Genomic DNA, 22,763 nt, shown 5'->3' on the forward strand with positions numbered 1-22,763 from the left:
TTCTACACTGTCTTTTCTATTCTAACTGTATTGTTTGTAGCAAAAGTACACTTTATCTTTGCTTGTAGGTGTCGACTCACATTCCACATGTGGTGTATCATGCATAATACCACGTGATCGAGAGGTCGCATCGCATTCCTCTTTCGTCGTCTTTTGAAAATAAATTCAAAATCCAGGGAAACAACGAGGAGGGAGGTGTATGGAACATTAATTTTCTCTACTTCTCTACGGAGCGCCATTTATGCCTTTATTTACTTCCGAAATAGAAATAGTAAACTGGTCATGTGGATCAAATTTGGCACCGGTGAGCACAGTCATATAGAATAGAAATAAGGCACTAATTTAAATATATTTTTATATGTTAATACACTGTGCTCAAGTGGACCAAATTTGGCACAAGTGGAGCAAAATAGAAATAAGTTACTGAATTTGAATATATATTCATATATGAACCCAATTTGGCGCCAGTGAAACACAGTGATATAAAATAGAAATAAGTACGTCACTGCATTTTATCTTTTTGTATGTTACTGTGCTCAAGTGGACTTAATTTGGCGCCAGTGGAACACAGTGATATAAAATTAAATAGGAAAGTCACTTAAATGTTAATATCTTTTCGTATGTTAATGCTCTGTGCTCAAGTGGACCCAATTTGGCACAAGTGGAGCATAGTGATATTAAATAGAAATAATTCACTGAATGTTCATATCTTTCGTATGTTAATACACTGTGCTCAAGTGGACCCAATTTGGCAGGGGAGCACAGTGTTTGTATGTTAATACACCTGTGCTCCAGTTGATTGGCGCCAGTTGAGCACAGCGATAGTCACATACAAAAACATCGACTAAAAATACTTCTGGAATTCAAAAATATCGGTTAGCCCATCCGTAATGCAAAGAAAAATTAGGGTTCAATCTACTTCACATTGATTTAAATAACTTGCGTTTGTTTGAGCCTAAGTTAACAATATATGAAAGAACATACAATTATTATTCACACATTTATTAAAACTCTAATAATGATTTTGACAAAACAAAAACAGTTCAGTTCTAACAATCGTAACGTTGAAGTTGAACTCGGTTCAACTTCAACAACAAAAATTGAAGATTTTTAATGTTGATTTCTACCCCCTCTACGTACTCAAAGTCTCTGGCAATGAAACTACTACTATACGGAGTAAACACGAATGATTAACTGACTGCATTATATTCCCCGAGTTCCCTGACTGGGTGAGGGGGATGGAGCGACAGACTATAATATAAGTAGTACTAGCCTAGACTGTACTCTAGTAGACGTTTAGGCCTATCATTAATAACTTAATTGAGCACAGTGGATCCAATTTTGCGCCAGTCACATACAAAAACTTTGAGAAAAAATACTCGAATTCAAAAATATTTCAAACTTGGTATATGTTCAATATCGGTTACTTCATCCCTAATGAAAAAGAAAAATAGGTCTTAAAGTCATCAGTGATTTTTGTAATTTGCGTTTGTTTAAAATGTATATTTATGATAGAACATATAGGCTTTCTCCAACACATTTTTTTTAACTTAAATTGTTGTTATCGTCATTTTAAATTTGGTAATATACGTTCTAAGGTTACTACACGTTCAATATTATAGAATTGTATATTCTTTCATAAGTATTTCTCTTAGAAAAACGCAAGTTACTAAAATCATCAATGTGACTTGAAACTAATTTTTGTTTTGCATTACGGATGGAGTAACCAATATTGAACATACCAAGTTTGAAATATTTTTGAATTCCAGAAGCATTTTTTATCGATGTTTTTTTGTATGTGACTATTTCGCTGTGCTCAACTGGCGCCAAATTGGATCAATGAAACACAGTGTATTAGCACACGAAAATATATTACTATTTATTTCTTTTTAATTAAAATAAAGAAAAATAATTTTTGGTATATATTAAATTTAAATTGCTCACTTTACAGAAAAATCCGATTCCTAACCGTTTTTTGGGTCAAAATCATTATTAAGAGTTTTAAAAAATGTGTCAGGATTCAATTGTATATTCTTTCATCAGTATTTATCTTAGACAAACGCAAGTTATTTAAATCACTGATGGCTTGAAACTAGTTTTTTTGTTGCATTACTGATGACGTAACTGATTTTGAACATACAGGTATATACCAAGTTTGGAATATTTTTTAATTCGAGAAGTACTTTTTCTCGATGTTTTTGTATGTGATTATTTTACTGTGCTCAAAATGTGCGCCAAATGGGTGGTCCACTGGAGCACAGTGTATTAACATACCGTAAATCTTCTAGTAACGCTGGGTTTTTCTTTTATTGTTTTTTAGGGTGGGTAACTATTAGAGTAGTGGGACTATCACTAATCTTAAATTTGGGCACCTGGAAATAACCCACAACCAACTTTTTCGGTGCAACTCATAGCAAAATAATAAAACAGTACGAATAAACAAATTTGGTAGAACTGTAACTTTATTTTATAAACTCAAAAACACTCAATCCTCCCCCACTCCTGAGATCAACATGCATTATCTCCTTATTTTAAAAATACGGCTGCATCATAAGTTTTTGTGACTATTATTAATTATAAGGTGGGTCACTGGGGTCACTATATTAGAAGAGGGATTACTATTATTAAAGTGTGGGTTATTATTGCTCTAGACACATCATGTAACCATCTGATAGAGGGCGTGTTTGTGCTATAAAGTAGGAGTCGAGCGGTTCGAGTTCGGCCTCTCCTCCTAGCATGCACTCGCTATATATTATAGTATTATAATTATAGTATTATTATTAGTGGAGTCTGTTAGGGCTGAAATAAGGGTGTTTGGTTCAGTTTCTTCCAAAAGCACCAAATTTGGTATACAGGTTGCCCACCCTATACAAATTCAATTTTTGATGGGCGCCAAGCAAAATTACCCCTTGGGTCACCTAATTTGCATAATTTAAAATGGCGGACATTTTCGCTTATACAGTCTATATCTCTAAAAATACTGGTCATAGAGAGTTGATTTTTAGCCCAAAATGTTCATAATGAAGTATTTTTGAAAAAAATGACCGGAAGGACCAGTTTTAACCTTTGACCCATATTTTAAGGCATTGCCATATCTCAGTAAATAGTTGTCACAGACAGTTTATTTAAGTGTCAAATTGTTCAGAATATATATGTTACTATTTAATTTAATGAAACATTTTATCCAAAAATGACCGGAAGTACTCAGTTTTGCCTTTGACCGTTACGGTGTAATTACCAACCTTGTTACGGTTAATATATTTTGATATCCATAAAACTACTTGTCATAGAGAGTTAATTTTGGTGTCAAAATGTTCAGAACATAAACATTTCTATTTACTATAATAAAGTTTTTTCTCAAATAATGACCAGAAATACCATATTTGACCTTTGACCTGTTTTTTTTAGGCAAATTGCCATATCTCATTATTGGGTTGGAGTGGAAAGTTCATTTTGGTGTCAGATTGTTCAAAATATATATGTTTCTATTCTGCTTAATAGAAGATTTTTCAAAAAAATGTCAGGAAGTATAGTTATTGACTTGTTAAATACATAAAATTTATAAATTTGTTCAGTTTATTGTATAGTTAACTGTATATTTATGATATTATTTTGCAACCCACTTTTGAGCACTTGTCAAAGATGGCTGCTTGCATGTGCAATTGAACAAAGTATACTGAACAAAGTTGAATAGATTGTCCTATTTGTAGTGAGTCTAGAGTAATGTAAATGAGAAATGAGAAAATTGTATATACAAAAAATACCCAATCTCATCTAATCGAGTACTTAAATGAAGTCTTCCACATATTTAGCAATAATGTGTAGGCCTACTGATGAAATCCAGTAAAAGTTTTGTTTTGGAAAGTTAGTGTTTCCGTCACTTGTGTTTGCTGTTGCATAACAATTTCATGTTGCTACATTTCTCTTTGTTGCCATAACACGAACAACCACTGAATGGGGAAAAGACACCGAAGATTTCTGTCCTCCAGACCTAAGTCATCCAAGGACCGTCCAGCTTGGTGGTTCTCAAAGATTTTCAAATAAAAAAAAAAAAAAGAAATCGACCATATACAGTAATCATCTAGAAGAGATTGGATGAATAGGAACAGTTTTGTTACTAATGACATGTTACGCTCTAGTATCCTCTTTTTCATATATTGCCCTTTTTTCAAACTTAAAATGAACTCTGTATTGCATGTCCTTGACTATGTGAACAATGCAAATTTTATGAATGGAAATGTTGTGCAAAAATCAACAAAAAGGTTTAGCCTCATTTCTAAGAAACAATATCATACTCAAGCTCAGAACATGATGGGGCATTTCGTCTTTACGAGAACACTGAAAATATTACAATTACCATACATGTGCTTATGGTGACTGAACCAACCAGACTGTTCAAGGATTGCTAAAGAAGTTTGAATAAGCAATTATTTTCCAAATACTCGATATGAGAAAGGACACATCATTCAATACTTTGAAAATGTACATAAAAGAAATGAAAGTAATAAAATTAAATCTGTTAATGAGGTTAAAACAGCTCATCAATATATTATGTTACACAAGCCAAGAGTTGTTACCAATTCCAATATAACAACAATTTAACATTTACTAATCAACCAAAAATCAAGTAAAAAGGCAATAATGAAAAAGATGATACTAAGGCGTAATGTCATAAGTAACAAAACTGTAATACCCAAATCGTGTCCAGATGATGGCCAATTTTTTTTAAATTTAAATTCGAGAATTCTGCCAAGTTTGGCGGACCAATGATTACTTTAGGTCTGGTGGAAAAAAAATATATTTTTCAGTTGTGGTTCGTGATATGGCAACAGTAGTCTAGTTTTTATATTGTGCATCCCGAAAATGTCCATCCTTTTAATTAGTAGGTTATACCCCAGTTTGAAGGCCCTTTAAAGAAAGACACTCAGCGAAGAAATGCAATATAGGACAATTACCCTGAATGTAACAACCAAACAAACACAAGTGATGGAAACACTAACTTTCCAAAACAAAACTTGAATAGATTTCATCAGTAAACATTATTGCTAAATGTGTAGAAGACTTCATTTAAGTACTCGATTAGATGAGAATGAGATTGGGTATTTTTTGTCTATACAATTTTCTCTCATTTGCGTTACTCTAGACTCACTACAAATAGGACTATATTCAACTTCATTCAGTATACTTCGTTCAATTGCACATGCAAGTAGCCATCTTCGACAAGTGCTCAAAAGTGGATTGCAAAATAATATAAATATACAGTTAACTTGAACAAATTTATAATTTTATGTATGTAACAGGTCAACTGTACTTCCTGACATTTTTAGTCGCGTGGAAGCGACTCTATAGTTCACTATGTCGGTCGGTTGGTCGGTCTGTCTGTCGGTATGTCTGTCGGTCTGTCTGTCTGTCTGTCGGTCCGGTATCACTATGCGTTTTATCGCTTTCTGACCTTATCTTGATATCAGTTTAATCTAGCTAGGTCAATTTTTCACAGTATATTCCTTATGGCCAGGAATCAATATGGTTATGTTTTCACGGTGCGCAATAAAAAATTACGCGGTCTACGCACGATTTAACGAAATCACGTTTGTAATCATATCTTCACAACCATGAATCACAATTAAATAAAATTTGGTACTCATAAATTTCAGGGCATAAATCATCACATGGCAATACAATTACGTGCGTAGCGCATGTAACGCATGCGTACGCGCGCTTAAAATTTTCAAAATTTATTTTCGATGAAATAAGAGTACATTTCAGGCAATTTTAAGCGTTTACAAAATTGCTATGAGTGCGCATATTTTTGCGCGCGCACTGCGCGTTAAATGTTATTGCGCACTCTTTTTGCCCGATTTCTGTTTTCTTGACTTACTTTTCAACTCGAAATTACGTTATACGAGCACGTCGAAAGTGACAGGCTACGCACGTGTAAATTAAAAAAATATAAATGTTTTTAAACATTTCAACATTTTTAAACATGTTCAGTAATTTCGGTCAGTATAGTTCACTATGTCGGTCGGTCGGTCTGTCTGTCTGTCGGTCTGTCTGTCGGTCCGGTATCACTATGCATTGTAGCACGCGACTTAATGGCTGTTGGCCTTGTTTTGAAAAATCTTCTATTAAACATAATAGTAACATATATATTCTGAACAATCTGACACCAAAATGAACTTTCCACGCCAACCCAATAATGAGATATAGCAATTTGCCTGAAAAAAAACAGGTCAAAGGTCAAATATGGTATTTCTGGTCATTATTTTAGAAAAAACTTTATTATAGTAAATAGAAATGTTTATGTTCTGAGCATTTTGACACCAACATTAACTCTCTATGACAAGTAGTTTTATGGATATCAAAATATATTAACCGTAACAAGGTTGGTAATTACACCGTAACGGTCAAAGGCAAAACTGAGTACTTCCGGTCATTTTTGGATAAAATGTTTCATTAAAACTAAATAGTAACATATATATTCTGAACAATTTGACACTTAAATAAACTGTCTGTGACAACTATTTACTGAGATATGGCAATGCCTTAAAATATGGGTCAAAGGTTAAAACTGGTACTTCCGGTCATTTTTTTCAAAAATACTTCATTAGAGTAAATAGGAATGTTTATGTTCTGAATATTTTGAGCTAAAAATCAACTCTCTATGACCAGTAGTTTCAGAGATATAGACTGTTTAAGCGAAAGTGTCCGCCATTTAAAATTATGCAAATTAGGTGACCCAAGGGGTCATTTTGCTTGGCGCCCATCAAAAATTTAATTTGTATAGGGTGGGCAACCTGTATACCAAATTTGATGCTTTTGGAAAAAAGTGAACCAAAATATCCCTAACAGACTCCACTATATATAGTATTATTAGCCTCTCTCCCTGGATCTTTAGCCGCGCGACCACAGCTTTTCTTCTGTGATATTCGTTGTTGTGATACACATAGCATTGTGAGAAACATGGCAAGAACTTACTACTGTGACTATTGCCAGAGATCATTTACTGATAATGCTCAAAATAGAAAGAAACACATTAATGGAGTTCAACATAAACGGATGATGAAGCTTCATTATGATTCATTCAAAGGTAAGCCTAGAATATAGAGGCCTACTAGGCCTAGGCTAATAGCTAGCCTATATAGCCTAGGGCCTAGCTAGAGAGAGTATACAATACTAGCCTATTACCGGTGCTAGTTAACTAGCTAGGCCTAGGCTAGTAGTAGTAGGCCCTAGTTAGTAAGTATAGCCTAGGCCCTAGGCTAGGCTGGGTATTGGTCAACCTGTGCCCAAACCGGTCGAAATGGCCGCCAACCAAAGCGGCCGCCAGTTCAATTGACAATAACAGTAATCTATGTGGAACGATATGTGTGTGCGCCATCATTGGGGGGATATGACCGGTTGGGCCGCCGACAAGTTGAGCCGCCGGTGATTTCTATGAAACGCCCAGTGCATGCGTCTTTTACGACATTTTGCGTAGTGATTAGGGTGGTGTCCTACCTAGTCTAGTAGGCAGGACCTAGGCCTAGTACAAAGTTCATGGTCTTGGTTTATTGTGTCATGAAAATAAATAATATATAATTACATATTACAATTAACAACACAGCAAAGGAAAGTAAAGGTAAAGGTAATATTTAATAATTTAATTGTTTTTAATCTTTCGAGGAAAAAATTCAGTGCACTCATAATTTTTCTCCAGTGTAGGCCTACCACGTAAAGTCACGTTGTCTCTCAGGACTACCGTAATTAATAGAGTATTAACATGCTTCGAATGAGGTTAAATAAATATTATTTTTTATTTACTAATCTTTTAATATCATATTTTATTGAATTTTACAATGTTAATACACAAAATAATTTTACTAAAAAACGTGATTTTATGTAATTATTTTACCGAAAAATGGAGTAGGCCTAGTTCATACACCTGCCGACTGAGGGGCAACATGTTTACGTCATTTTTGGCTAAAAACGATCAATTTCGGTGATGTTTTATATTTTGGAATCTACATACAAGCCAGATTTTCATAATTATTTCTTTAATTATAATATTTAATAATATATACTAAAAACCATGATATATAAACTTTTGAATGTACATCGTTATCCCTAATATAAATAGAACGAGCACCGGCGAAAGTTAGCATTTGGCGTTCCATAAAACTTGGCCAGGGCTGCAAATTAACTTTTTTACTTGGTAGCACTATCAAATTTGTATGATGGCTCATAATAATTTTTGGTAGCACCACCAATTTTTTTAGTACCTTTTCATCGACAACAACCCCCTTCCCTCAAACCCCATCCGCGCAGATCCGTTTTTAGTTTAGTTGGGGGGGGGGGGTATAAAAATAAAAAAATAAGTAATTATAGGTTGTTTCAATCGATTTCTGAGCACATAAATTGGGTTATGCACATTTTAGGCACTGGTCCTGATGCGCCACTTATATTCACGCAAGATTTATTCTTTTTACGGTACGGAAAGAAATTACTGCTTTGTATACGCGTAACCTTTCGTAGCCTACGCGTAAATAGACCGTAGGTCATTGTTCTCTAAACGTATCCTGCAATTTACAAAGTATTGTTCGTTGCCTACAATGTATTGTTTATGATAATATCTACGCGTCGATACACCAATGTCATCGCCTTTAGGAGCATGATCAATGGAAACAAACATGTATTTGTTGGCTAATTAAAATCCTAGAAGACGTTAATTTTTGTAGCCGCCCTACACATCGGTTGTCCTAATTTGGCAGGAAATCCGCTGACGAGACGACATCGGGCCCGAGGCCCTCAACTCACGCAGAGAGAGTTTCGGCGGCCTACATGATTCAATCCGGCCATTCAATCCTACCTTGGTTTAGCGAATTATAAAAACAACAACACCTTGGCTAGGACGCAAACAAAATATATGCAAAATAAATATATATTCCATGTTAAGATTTAACATAGGCCTTTGTAAATTATTATTACGATAAAAGGCCCGACCAGAATTTGGAGGGGAAAAACGTGCGAATTGTGGGAACAGTTTATAGAGGGAACTTCTAGAAGGGATCCATGATAATAATGACTACCAATTACTGCTTTATCTATGTTCACTTTAATATCTTTTTTCTATTTTGTATATATTCATTCATTATTATCTAAATAAATATTATCTGAATCTGAATAGAGCTGTATTATGTTTCATGTGACGCAAAATTCAGGTACAAGTACTCTGTTTTGTAGCCACGTGGTAAAACAGAGTATCGCGTTTCATGACATGTGACCAAAAAACTAGGTCTGTATTAATTACGGTCTTCTGTCGGCAGTCTTTTTGAGCGACCGATTGAACGTTCTGATACTATATTGGGCTATATTTAGAATGAATTGTTTACGATCTTTTTGTTTGCATGTTTTTGGATCGACTGGACGTTCGATATATTATTTTTATTAGTTGGCATAGTTCATTGTGTTGGATCGTGTCTCGTATACGTTTACATTGTAGGAAATTTATATTCACCGTTGTTGAGAGTAAAAAAACACACACGAATGAAACATTTACGAATAAAAAATATTATATTATATATTTCTTAGTAATGTACAAATTGGTCCTCTTCCGCCAGTCAAAATTAACACATTAAATAATAATTTTCACACCTTGTTACTTACTATAGAACATCGTGAGGTTGTTTATTGAGGTTACTAACGAAGCCAAACAATGTAACCTACAAAGCCAACAACGTAGCCTGTTTTATCTACGAAGCTACTTCGTAGGAAAAGCTGCGGTATTTTCTCTGATATATAATTTTCGATATTAATCAGAATCTGGAATAAAGTATTAAATAAAAAACAATACTGCTGTTTAATCTATATAATGAATTTATTATATATATCATTAATTACATTATTTAGTAATCATGATATAACCATTATACTGCCTAAAAAATGCTGATGGCTGCGCGGCGACAATCCTTAGTATCTGCCGCGCCCGCCCTGGCTAACTTCTGTGTACGGCGGTACAATTGTTTTTTTATATTCCTTCTTTAAAACGGAGGTGATTTTCCACGAGGTTTGTGTTGTCCGCGCGTCACACTGTGCTGTGTATTTGGTGTCCTTTTGTGTGATTGGGTAAGGCAGCATACAATAAATGGACGAACTTCCAATCACAACGAGTGTAAAATGTTTAGGGGCTTTGTACGCTTGAATGAACCTGACTCCTTTGCGGCGGCGGTGACTAGTGGAAACTCCTGAGCCTTCCGTAGAGTAGAGAGAGATTAAATTACAACACAGTTAAATAGGGAAAACACACCTGACTTCAATTTGAAACAACTCGCACAAGCAGACGATCTTGTCGCGCTATGCGCGACCTATTCTGTTGCTTTAGTCGCAAACAGAAAAATTAGGTCGCAAATGCGACCAAATACCCCTTAATTTGCAGCCCTGTTGGCCTAATAATCCATCATTAGATCTGTGCTTTAATCTTTGATTGTTGTTCTTTGAATAGGTTTTCTTTACCTCCTCGGACTTAAATAACAATTTAAATACAGTCATGTAATAAAATACAGATTGAACTGAATGTGCTGGTAACTGCAGCATTTCATTTTTTTGATGTACGTTGCAAGGCTATATACTTTATGCATGCTGACTGCCAGTGATCTAAACAATAGGTACGCGGTTGTCTGGAGGTGTCCTTTGTACAAATCGTTCGTGCCCCATAAAAATTCGTATTTATTTTTCACATAAAAATCGGCAATTCATTTCCAACTCTTAGAAATTTACAGACATGTATCGCTTGACATACGCTCTTACAGGAAAGAAAGGTACAGTATGAGTTATTCACGAACAAGTTTACGAATTGTTAAATTTACGAATTGGGGCACATATTTGGAGGATTTTCAGAGTCGTTTAAGGGAGGTTCACTGTACAGTAAAGGGGGAGCGGGGTTGCTCGAACCATAAAAAACCCCGGGCCTGCCATCGGTGTTGCCCATTCACTTTGTTTTACTTTGTGTATTACACTATCTATTGCCTTATTTTTCCTTATTTAACTCCTTTTTAACTTTCAATTTGTTGCGTAAAAGACAAACCTTGCTTTCATATAGACAGGGGTGACATTTTCTTAGTTTATGTGAGCTAGCTCATATTTCATACTGTACATTCATATGAATATTCAAATATGTTGGTATATTTGTCAAATACCGTAACGCATTTAACTCTGAGTTACTACTACAGTACTATCATTTATCATACATTTATAATCGTTAATATCATCATTGGATTTCACATTTAGGTTTTGTGTTATGTTTTTCCAGTCGAGCTTAATAACTGACATCCAATCTGAACCAAACAATGTAGGTTTATACCTACAGTATAGTCAGTAACTTAACATGGACATACTTTGGTACATCTGAAAACCCAATTCTTAAGTGGTTCTTGTGATGCACTTTTGGGTCAGATGTCAATATTTTTTCATGTAATTACTGTATTTTCCGGAGTATAGGTCGAGACTTTGGGTCTGTTTCTGCTGCATAACGCAATTTAACCGGTTATTTTAAAATAGATTAAAAATAGATAACAATAACAAGACCGTGTTTCTGCTCAATTTGTGCTCCGAAATAACCGGTTAAATCTATGGGTGGTCGTCGAGCAAAACGTCATCATTACCCAAAATGCAATACACTCAGACGGAAGTAGTAAGTTGGCTGTTTGTTTACATCGACGTCAGTACACACGTGTGTGATATCGCCATCTTAAACATGTTAACATAATAAAATGTTGTCTACAAGTTTTGTTTTTTGTAAAGCCTACTTACCATCGTTAATAAAATTAATTCTCATGGCGTCTTCAATAACACGGGGAGGGTCGTGCAGCGCCCGATCGCCTAGGATAATTTTTATCTAGCCTAATTCCTCAACAAAGGCGATGACACACGGCCGGCCCTTCCCACGTGAACGACTGTTGTCTTTCGCGAGCCCGGTCCTACAAAAAACCAAACGGAAACAAAAACGAGACTCAGAATGTTGCAATACCTACCAAACGAGAGTAGATAATTGTTAATTAATTATGAAACCCCAACTTTTATAGCAAAAATCGTCCGAATTTATGTTAAAAACGACGAGTTTAGCCACAAAAACTTAAATCAAACGAGAGTATCCAAGTCATAGAATATCGCACGCACATAGTGCCTTTAATAGAATAATGAGTATTAAACATTGTTTCGTATATTTACAGTATGTACTAACATAATAACACATTTCTATGCTTAATAAAATCATATTTAATATATTATCAAAGGCTCTGATAACCTTTGTTTTCGGTCGATGTGATGTTTTTCTAAAAAAATTATATGTAAAACGATCAAAGTAAGATTGTTCATTGTTCTCCTATGAAAGGCACTAAGGCCGTGCCATAAATACGCTCGTTTGGATTAAGTTTTTGTTGCTAAATTCATCGTTTATAACATAAATTTGGATGATTTTTGCTATAAAATTTGGGTTTTCATAATTAATTAACCATTATCTACTCTCGCTTGGTAGGTATTTGCAACATTCTGAGTCCCTTTTTTTTCCGTTTTGGTGTTTTTATAGGCCCATCCATACCCTTCGCGAGCGTGTACCTAATAACGCCTCAAATTGCTTAGCTTGGGTAGTCCCCGGAACTCCACCCCAAATTTCTATTTTACTTTTGCAAAAATGCTCTTATTTATTATCTGTGATTCTTTTCTATTGCCTTCCATCATTCCCTGTACTTTCTCTCCCCCCACAACTGAATAACATATCTTGTGATTTCATTCATCCACATACATGTTCACTTCTTCGTTCGACTGTCAAAACCACGAGGAAAACACACATCGTATGCGACGGTATCTGACCCGGGGTCACAACTGTCAATCAAATAACCGTTATTTCGTGTTGCAGCTAAGAATTGCTCAGCGATAACCGGTTAAACGGCGTTCTAACACTGATTTAAATTGGTGTTTTTAACCGGTTATTTTGCGCTGCCTTTTAACCGGTTACCACAAATTTGTCCTGTTTCTGCTGCCAAGAAAATGGAGTTAATTTATTCACACCGATTTTAATTTATGCACACCGATTTTAACCGGTTATTTTTTATGCAGCAGAAACAGGCCCTTTGTGGGAAAGTTTTAATTGCAAAATCGAGGGGTCGACTTATACTCCGACCATGCGATTTAAAAAAAAAATCAGGCCGAAAACATTTGTTCAAAAGCCGTCAGCTGTCAAGGCCTAGCTAGCAAGGTCAGTGGCCTATAATCATCAATCACTCACAGAAGTTTTCAATTTAATACCTACATTGTACAAAATAATACAACTCCAACAAGTACTGGTCAATAAAATATTAATATATCACAAAGACTCATTTTGATGTTTATATTACGCTTTTAAGATAATTAAGAATAAATAATTTTCGTTTGTGTTTTATATGCTTCGTATTCACTCGCGAAAACATCGTAACACACACCACAAACGAACTACACGACGTTGGAATGTCCATGCAGCATGTTTGTTATTGCGCGATATTTTCATCTATACACATGCGCAGTTTGTTTGTTTGTTCGTAATTAGAATTACTGCGCATGTCTATTCATAAAATAAATTCTCCTTAGACGGGCACGTGTACATTTACAGATAACGCGATTTACAACTACTCGCCTGTACAATATTAACTAGAAAGCCACTCCGAGAGTGCATACCTCCACCTACTATTAGTTGGGAAAGCCACTCGACAGTGTAGTTCTTTTGAACTGATCCACTTTTGGTTACCTGCAGGTGCTGATAGTACTTTTGTTCTGTTTTGTTGAATGATGCCGTACCTTGTTTATGATTTTTGTATGTTACCTGGAAATTGAATAAAATAAAAAAATAAAATACTGTAAAATTCTCCTACATAAGATTTCTCCGGTAAAAAAAAAAATATATATTTTTAGTCTTAATGCTGTTTGTGATTTAGGCTAATTTCATTACAAGCATGTGTATGCGAGTTTGGTGTAATGGTTATGTAACAAGCCTTTCAATTAACAATAGCTTCAGTTGACCAACAATAGAACAGCAACGCGAAAATCAAACGAGTGAATTTGAAAAGAAATAGGTTTTTTACACTACTCTCATCAAAAAACGTGCACATTAAATCAAATTATGTTTTAAAATTACAAATCACAATTTATAACTCTTGCCTCTTGTTAAAAAATGAAGTTTTTTTGCACAAGTAGTTCTCGAGAAAATGCAATTTCAGTTTACTTGTTACTTTAAGACTGCTCGCCGGCTTTTGAAAAATTCTGTCCTATCTTTTAACAATAGCCGGTCTGAAAATAATATCATTTTTGTTATTTGTGAAGTTATTAATAAACCAATGTTGTTGATTTTCAATAGGCATGGTCTGAAAGTATATACCTATCTACACCCAAAAATTCAGGATAACTTGAAAACTGTAGGCGCTATCGTGCTAACAAACAAACAAACAAAGTGAATACTATACTTGGCAAAATTCTTTTTTGCCAAGTAACAAACAAACACACGCTACCGATTACATATACCTCCTTGGCAGAGGTAAGCCTCCTAACGGAAAACTCGTTTTAATTTATTCGAGTGACGCGAAAAAACATCGCTGATGGCAAGTACTGTAACGCTACATCGCTGTCATTTATTATAGGCTGGCGAAAGACTGCGGCGAAGTCGTGATACATATAATAATAATAGATTGTCTTATAAATATTATTGATTACATCTTAATAATATAAACAAACAACCACATTTCATACATTTCTAGCCCTCTTTGAACTTCAAAGTAAGTTGTGTTATTAGCTGATTTTGGGGGTCGACTTATATTCAGGTAATACCAAAATCAACGATATTCTAGGGCAAAGTTGGGGGTCAACTTATACTTGGGGTCGACCTATTCTCCGGAAAATATGGTATACCAATATCTTTATGGCACAGTATTTGAAATGCATCAATTCTTTGGGAATTAGGCTCAATTCAAAGCTGATGAATCATACGACGCATTGATTTTTATTAAAAGTCATTTGATTCATTATTTTACAAAAATTTGAAAAATGATCTCATTTTTTTGGCTAAAATTTCATTTTTTTATTTGAATGAATAACAAATATTTTTGTAACATATATGCTTTAATTTTTTTTCGAACAACTTTTAAAAACTGCCCTAACTACAGTAGATATATATATATACAGTACCGTAGGAGATTACTGTACTGTACAGTACGTAAATTAATAATGCAATATTACTGTATAAAGATTCTATAGTACTGTACATGTAAATGAGATATAACGATTTAACAGTTACCGTAGGAGATTCGTGGGTGGGTTTTAGTAGAACCCTACCTGGCCTTTCAGCCGCTCTGGGTGGGTTTTAGTAGAACCTCTACCTGGCCTTTCAGGCGCACTGGGTGGGTTTTAGTAGAACCTCTACCTGGCCTTTCAGCCGCTCTGGGTGGGTTTTAGTAGGACCCCTACCTGGCCTTTCAGCCGCTCTGGGTGGGTTTTAGTAGGACCCCTACCTGGCCTTTTAGCCGCTCTGGGTGGGTTTTAGTAGGACCCCTACCTGGCCTTTCAGCCGCTCTGGGTGGGTTTTAGTAGAACCCCTACCTGGCCTTTCAGCCGCTCTGGGTGGGTTTTAGTAGGACCCCTACCTGGCCTTTCAGCCGCTCTGGGTGGGTTTTAGTAGGACCCCTACCTGGCCTTTCAGCCGCTCTGGGTGGGTTTTAGTAGGACCCTACCTGGCCTTTCAGCCGCTCTGGGTGGGTTTTAGTAGGACCCCTACCTGGCCTTTCAGCCGCTCTGGGTGGGTTTTAGTAGGACCCTACCTGGCCTTTCAGCCGCTCTGGGTGGGTTTTAGTAGGACCCCTACCTGGCCTTTCAGCCGCTCTGGGTGGGTTTTAGTAGGACCCCTACCTGGCCTTTCAGCCGCTCTGGGTGGGTTTTAGTAGGACCCCTACCTGGCCTTTCAGCCGCTCTGGGTGGGTTTTAGTAGGACCCCTACCTGGCCTTTCAGGCGCACTGGGTGGGTTTTAGTAGGACCCTACCTGGCCTTTCAGCCGCTCTGGGTGGGTTTTAGTAGGACCCCTACCTGGCCTTTCAGGCGCTCTGGGTGGGTTTTAGTAGGACCCCTACCTGGCCTTTCAGGCGCTCTGGGTGGGTTTTAGTAGGACCCTACCTGGCCTTTCAGGCGCTCTGGGTGGGTTTTAGTAGGACCCCTACCTGGCCTTTCAGCCGCTCTGGGTGGGTTTTAGTAGGACCCCTACCTGGCCTTTCAGCCGCTCTGGGTGGGTTTTAGTAGGACCCCTACCTGGCCTTTCAGCCGCTCTGGGTGGGTTTTAGTAGGACCCCTACCTGGCCTTTCAGCCGCTCTGGGTGGGTTTTAGTAGGACCCCTACCTGGCCTTTCAGGCGCTCTGGGTGGGTTTTAGTAGAACCCTACCTGGCCTTTCAGGCGCTCTGGGTGGGTTTTAGTAGGACCCCTACCTGGCCTTTCAGGCGCTCTGGGTGGGTTTTAGTAGAACCCTACCTGGCCTTTCAGGCGCTCTGGGTGGGTTTTAGTAGGACCCCTACCTGGCCTTTCAGCCGCTCTGGGTGGGTTTTAGTAGGACCCCTACCTGGCCTTTCAGGCGCTCTGGGTGGGTTTTAGTAGAACCCTACCTGGCCTTTCAGGCGCTCTGGGTGGGTTTTAGTAGGACCCCTACCTGGCCTTTCAGCCGCTCTGGGTGGGTTTTAGTAGAACCTCTACCTGGCCTTTCAGCCGCTCTGGGTGGGTTTTAGTAGGACCCTACCTGGCCTTTCAGCCGCTCTGGGTGGGTTTTAGTAGGACCCCTACCTGGCCTTTCAGCCGCTCTGGGTGGGTTTTAGTAGGACCCCTACCTGGCCTTTCAGCCGCTCTGGGTGGGTTTTAGTAGGACCCTACCTGGCCTTTCAGCCGCTCTGTGTGGGTTTTAGTAGGACCCCTACCTGGCCTTTCAGCCGCTCTGGGTGGGTTTTAGTAGGACCCCTACCTGGCCTTTCAGCCGCTCTGGGTGGGTTTTAGTAGGACCCCTACCTGGCCTTTCAGCCGCTCTGGGTGGGTTTTAGTAGGACCCCTACCTGGCCTTTCAGGCGCACTGGGTGGGTTTTAGTAGGACCCTACCTGGCCTTTCAGGCGCTCTGGGTGGGTTTTAGTAGGACCCCTACCTGGCCTTTCAGCCGCTCTGGGTGGGTTTTAGTAGGACCCCTACCTGGCCTTTCAGCCGCTCTGGGTGGGTTTTAGTAGGACCCCTACCTGGCCTTTCAGCCGCTCTGGGTGGGTTTTAGTAGGACCCCTACCTGGCCTTTCAGCCGCTCTGGGTGGGTTTTAGTAGGACCCTACCTGGCCTTTCAGGCGCTCTGGGTGGGTTTTAGTAGGACCCCTACCTGGCTTTTCAGGCGCTCTGGGTGGGTTTTAGTAGGACCCTACCTGGCCTTTCAGGCGCTCTGGGTGGGTTTTAGTAGAACCTCCTACCGTGCCTTTCAGCCGCTCTGGGTGGGTTTTAGTAGGACCCCTACCGGGCCTTACAGGCGCACTGGGTGGGTTTTAGTAGGACCCCTACCTGGCCTTTCAGGCGCTCTGGGTGGGTTTTAGTAGGACCCCTACCTGGCCTTTCAGGCGCTCTGGGTGGGTTTTAGTAGAACCTCCTACCGTGCCTTTCAGCCGCTCTGGGTGGGTTTTAGTAGGACCCCTACCGGGCCTTACAGGCGCACTGGGTGGGTTTTAGTAGGACCCCTACCGGGCCTTTCAGGTGCTCCAGGTGGGTTTTACTAAGACTTGTGTGTGTAGCCAACTATTACTAGGCCTTGGCTAGAATAGATTCACTTTCTCTCTTTTTCTATTTATTTATAGATCCTGAAACAATTCTAGTTGAGGAATCCGCAAAGAAACCCTGCAGAAAATTTCACCAAACAGGTAGGCTATTAGTAGGGATACCGAGAGTGTATTTCATTGTCATTGACGCGATCATTTTCCAACTGGTAAACACAAAGACTTGTATTATAAGACTTTGTTTATGTAGAGCATCTTGTGTATATTTGTCTTGTGAAAGGGATTGCCACCTTAAAGAAGGATAGTGATTTCGCTTATGGTTATCCTTGGCAATTTGGCTAAAATATAAAAAAACAAAACATTTTTATTTTTTTATTCTGAAAATAATTAAACCGTGAACATAATTTTTTTGAGTGTTTGTTTACATTTATTTTTTATTTTTATTTTATGTCTTTAGGCAATGTGGCCAAGGATAACCAATTAGTGAATTAATCACTGTCCTATCAGATAGGTGGTAATCCCCCTGATTTACATATCATTCCATCAGTGTTTGTTTACATTTACATATCATTCCATCAGTGTTTGTTTACATTTACATATCATTCCATCAGTGTTTGTTTACATTTACATATTATTCCATCAGTGTTTGTTTACATTTACATATCATTCCATCAGTGTTTGTTTACAATTACATATCATTCCATCAGTGTTTGTTTACATTTACACATCATTCCATCAGTGTTTGTTTACATTTACATATCATTCCATCAGTGTTTGTTTACATTTACATATCATTCCATCAGTATTTGTTTACATTTACATATTCCATCAGTGTTTGTTTACATTTACATATCATTCCATCAGTGTTTGTTTACGTTTACATATCATTCCATCAGTGTTTATTTACATTTACATATCATTCCATCAGTGTTTGTTTACATTTACATATCATTCCATCAGTGTTTGTTTACATTTACATATCATTCCATCAGATCAAATATTTTATATTTCCATTTACATCGAACCAAACATGTAACAAATGCATGGTTAATATTTACATACAGTATAGTGCGTACAGTCGTACACGCTAGATTGTTTACTCAAAAACCTTTGAACAATCCAGTGACCTAACCCTATTCAACCTTGCTTTTGTAGTTGAGCCTCTCATGACCTGAGATTTGTTTCTCTTCCTACGCGAAGATAATAGTTCCACTGTCCACATGCCATGTGATTTTTTTTCAGAGAAATATTTATTATAAGTGCCAAAAAATATGAGGCCTTTCTTATTCACATTTTGTAGAGAAAAAGCACACATACCATAAAGAATATCCATTTATTGTTAAATGATTTAGGTTCTGGATATTTGATTGGTTGGACGCGAATCATTCACGGCGGAAGGTTTTCTCTCGTGTGTACTGATCGTTATTACACAAATTTAGAGCAATGAATTTGTCATAATGAAATAAACAACTTTACAGGTACATATTTTATAAACATTTAATAATATGTACATTTTATTGATATTTCCAATGTTGATATGTATAAAATAAATATGAAATATAATAAATGTTAAAAAATGTAATTGTCGTCTGAGGACGCATTTGTTTATATGTCATAGTTCATGACTAAAAACGATCATTTTAGACGATGTTTTAGATCCTATATTTCGAAAACTCAGATTTTTGTAATTCTTTCTTTAGCCGGCGCTATTGCAGTTTCGCACCTAAAAGAGAGACTTAATATACCATCACCGAAGCGCAGCAGGTGAATGCCCCAACCCCCCTTTTGTAATTATATATATATTATGCAGCCATTTTACATACAATTTTATCAACGATTTTACTGGAAAAGGGGGTACAAATCAACATAAAAAATTGTTAAAATCTTCAATTTTGTTTACTTTGTTACGATCGTTAAAACTGACCAATCAAATGGTTCATAAATTACGTCATTATAGTTTGTGAAAAAATACGTATGCGCTGAAAATTCTTAAATTTTTACAACTCGAGAATGTTTTTCACCTTTTTTGTACTCTTTTAAAGTCTGATATTTCAAATAACAAGTGTTAAGTAAAACTAAATTACAATATAAAAACAATTTAATTTAATGTTTGTCTTTAGTGTAAAGCCTAATGTAAGATATCAGTGAAAGCATGTCCTAGACTGGGTTGAAGCATAACAAATCTGTCAATTTTCATGCGTGGCGGCCTTGGTTTTGTAATACTTCACATCCCAAGAGAACCAAGAAACTATGAACGATCGCGTCAAAATGTATAAATATTCGCGGTCTGGCTCTTTAACGATTTGAAAGTTTAACGCAACTAGTCGTAACGTTTCGTTAACCGGAAAACATGCTTTAGGCTATTGGCGTTTCGTTTCGTATATTAAATATGGTCTATAAAACCGACTATATTCAGATAATTATATGACAAGAATCGACTGGTCAAATTGCCTCAGATACTATCTCTGTGCGCCCTCTTTATCGAAATCATATATCCGCCCCTGGATTGTGGTCGGAAAGTGCTGTAGCACCGGGCCGCCTAGTTTAAAATGGGGTGAGCGTTTATTCCAAATAATAATCTATGGGGAGGGGGGATTTTATTCAAAGCGGGTGTTTATTTGTATAAATACTCTAATTTCAATAATGATAATTCGTTTCTCAACTGATACATGAATAATTGGTTTTCCTCTTTATGTTTTTGTAACGAAATGTTTCTGTCTTTGTTTGAATAAAAGTAACACTGTCACATGTTCCATTAATGAATCCTCTCCAGGTGCTGCCAGTATAATGATCAAAAACAATGACATATCATTATCCTGAGAGACAATTGCACTTCCTCCAATTTTTCATATGGATCTTCATTCTATCATCTGCTTGTCAACAATCAACACTGTCTTTTGCATATTTTTGAATGCCAATACATAGTTTCATTACAATACTATTGTACAATTTATTTCCAGCTTTCCTGAAAACACTGTTGTGTACTGTAGTGTGTTGTATGATTTTATCGTGACTTATAACATGATTTTAAAATACGCTTCTGATGCTTTTATTTACCTCCGTCAAGAAGGTATAGTCGATCTTGTGTGTGTGTGTGTCTGTTTGTTTGTTAGCAGGATTACTCAAAAAGTTATTGCAAGATCTTTACCAAAATAAAAATATAGATAGATATGTGGTCAAGAACCATCACGGTCCCAACTTAGTATTATTTTCAGACATGCTACTCTAGTGTTAAAAGATAGGAGACAACTTTGTATTTGTTCATAACCCTTGACCCTGACCCTTTTACCTTTGTAACATTTTTCAAAATGTGTAACAAATAACAAAATGTATATTTCGAACAGTATTTATGGAGATACATACATGTCCTGGTTTGTGGATCAAAGGTCAGAAATGGTATTTCCGGTCATTTTAAAAAAATGTCCCATTAGACTGATGGTATGTTCAGATTCACAGCGTTAAGGTGACGTTATCTGTAAGCGGCGTACATATTTTGTGTCTGAACTAGGCCGCAGATTAGTGTTGGGAGCTGTTACGAACGCCGTGCCAGTCGCATTAATAACTCTAGCAGGAGAGGGTAGACTTAATAACGCTAATCCAGTGATGCATCAGTGATTTCAACCTTAACCAATGAAAAGACACGACCACGATTAGCAATAGCAGACAACTACATATAATACCTGTACCCTAGTATACTACAGCAAAATAGATTTTTAAAGAACAGTTAGTTAGCGTCAGTGATATATTTTTATAAATCAATTAATATAATTGTCTGTGTAATAATTATGTTTTAAATTATTTTGAATTACCGTAAAATGCAATTCTACAAGTAATCAGTATAGTTAAAGGTAACATTATATAAATAACAAAAAAACAATTTCACAATATAAACTTTCATTTCATGCATTGTCATGAATGTATACATATAGTTCTATCTGCTTTGACCGGATCAGAGTGTTTTAAACGCAAGGCATTGGAATATTGATCGTTGTGTCTGAACACCTTGGCATTTAACGCCATGCGTTGATAATGCTGCTACCTTAACGCCTTGAGTCTGAACATACCCTGAGTATACTTTCCGATCAATTTGAGATCAAAATTACCTCGCTGTGACCAGTGGTTGTGGAGATTTAAGGACCTATTGGTGTTTAGTCTTAATAATAACCTATTCTTCACATTTTCAAAATGTGTAACCAGTCAAGTCAAATTCTCTGGACTTCAAGGTGCATACAAGAATTTATCTAGCTACTAGAGTACAAGTAAAACTAGCTAATTTGACAATCCCAGTTAAAATAAGATAAAACATAACACTTAACCATAATTTCTGTAAATAAAATAATTAAACAATGGATAATTTTGAAGCTTTTGATACTCCTCACCATCTCTTCATTCATCTCCAATCAAGTTCCTGTTCTTTTGTTCTTTTCTTGTTTTCTACATTTGCCCTTGATTTAATATCACATTGTTTGTTTGTTTTATTAATAGTTACAATACAGTACATAAATTATTAATATGCTTTTTCTTTTGTCTAATAAAGCATATCATCAGTGGTTATTTTTGTAATCTTGATAAATACATATTGGCAGTCAAAATATTTTTTTTCAACAGGTCACTGTGAATTTCATCCTAATTGTAGATTTTCCCACTTAAATGAAGAAAGATTAAATGACCTACAAAGACGTAAGTATTTGAGGATTTGTATTATTTTTATTGTGGTAATAATATAGAACTAGATTTAATTCGTCACCATGATGAATTATAGGTTATATGCATTGATGTAATAAACAAAGATAATTGATTTGTTAAAAAATATATTGATTTTGTAATATTTAATTATTTATAATACTGTATATGAAAGATAGGATCTTGGTAGCGCAAATACAATAGCCGGTATCACTTCACATAAAATCACTTGAATAAGAACAACCTGATCAAAGATCCCTCCGTTAAGTTTCTCTAGATTTCATTATAAATCAGGCATGTACTGTAAT

General features: G+C 36.6%; 1 protein-coding gene across 2 annotated transcripts in view; it reads left to right on the forward strand.

Moving 5' to 3' along the window:
• The first annotated feature begins 6,650 nt into the window (after positions 1 to 6,650).
• LOC140044998 (zinc finger matrin-type protein 5-like) overlaps positions 6,651 to 22,763 on the forward strand; it is a 32,700-nt gene continuing 16,587 nt past the window's right edge. Inside the window, exons 1-3 of one of the 2 annotated variants that reach the window (XM_072089728.1) lie at positions 6,651 to 7,087; positions 17,854 to 17,916; positions 22,381 to 22,452. In XM_072089728.1, coding sequence (XP_071945829.1) covers positions 6,961 to 7,087; positions 17,854 to 17,916; positions 22,381 to 22,452 — 262 coding nt within the window. In that variant the 5' untranslated portion in view covers positions 6,651 to 6,960. The remainder of the gene's footprint in view (positions 7,088 to 17,853; positions 17,917 to 22,380; positions 22,453 to 22,763) is intronic. The other variant, XM_072089727.1, reaches the window with a different exon arrangement.

Source organism: Antedon mediterranea, chromosome 3, assembly GCF_964355755.1.
Source record: "Antedon mediterranea chromosome 3, ecAntMedi1.1, whole genome shotgun sequence".
NCBI classification, from domain to species: domain Eukaryota; kingdom Metazoa; phylum Echinodermata; class Crinoidea; order Comatulida; family Antedonidae; genus Antedon; species Antedon mediterranea.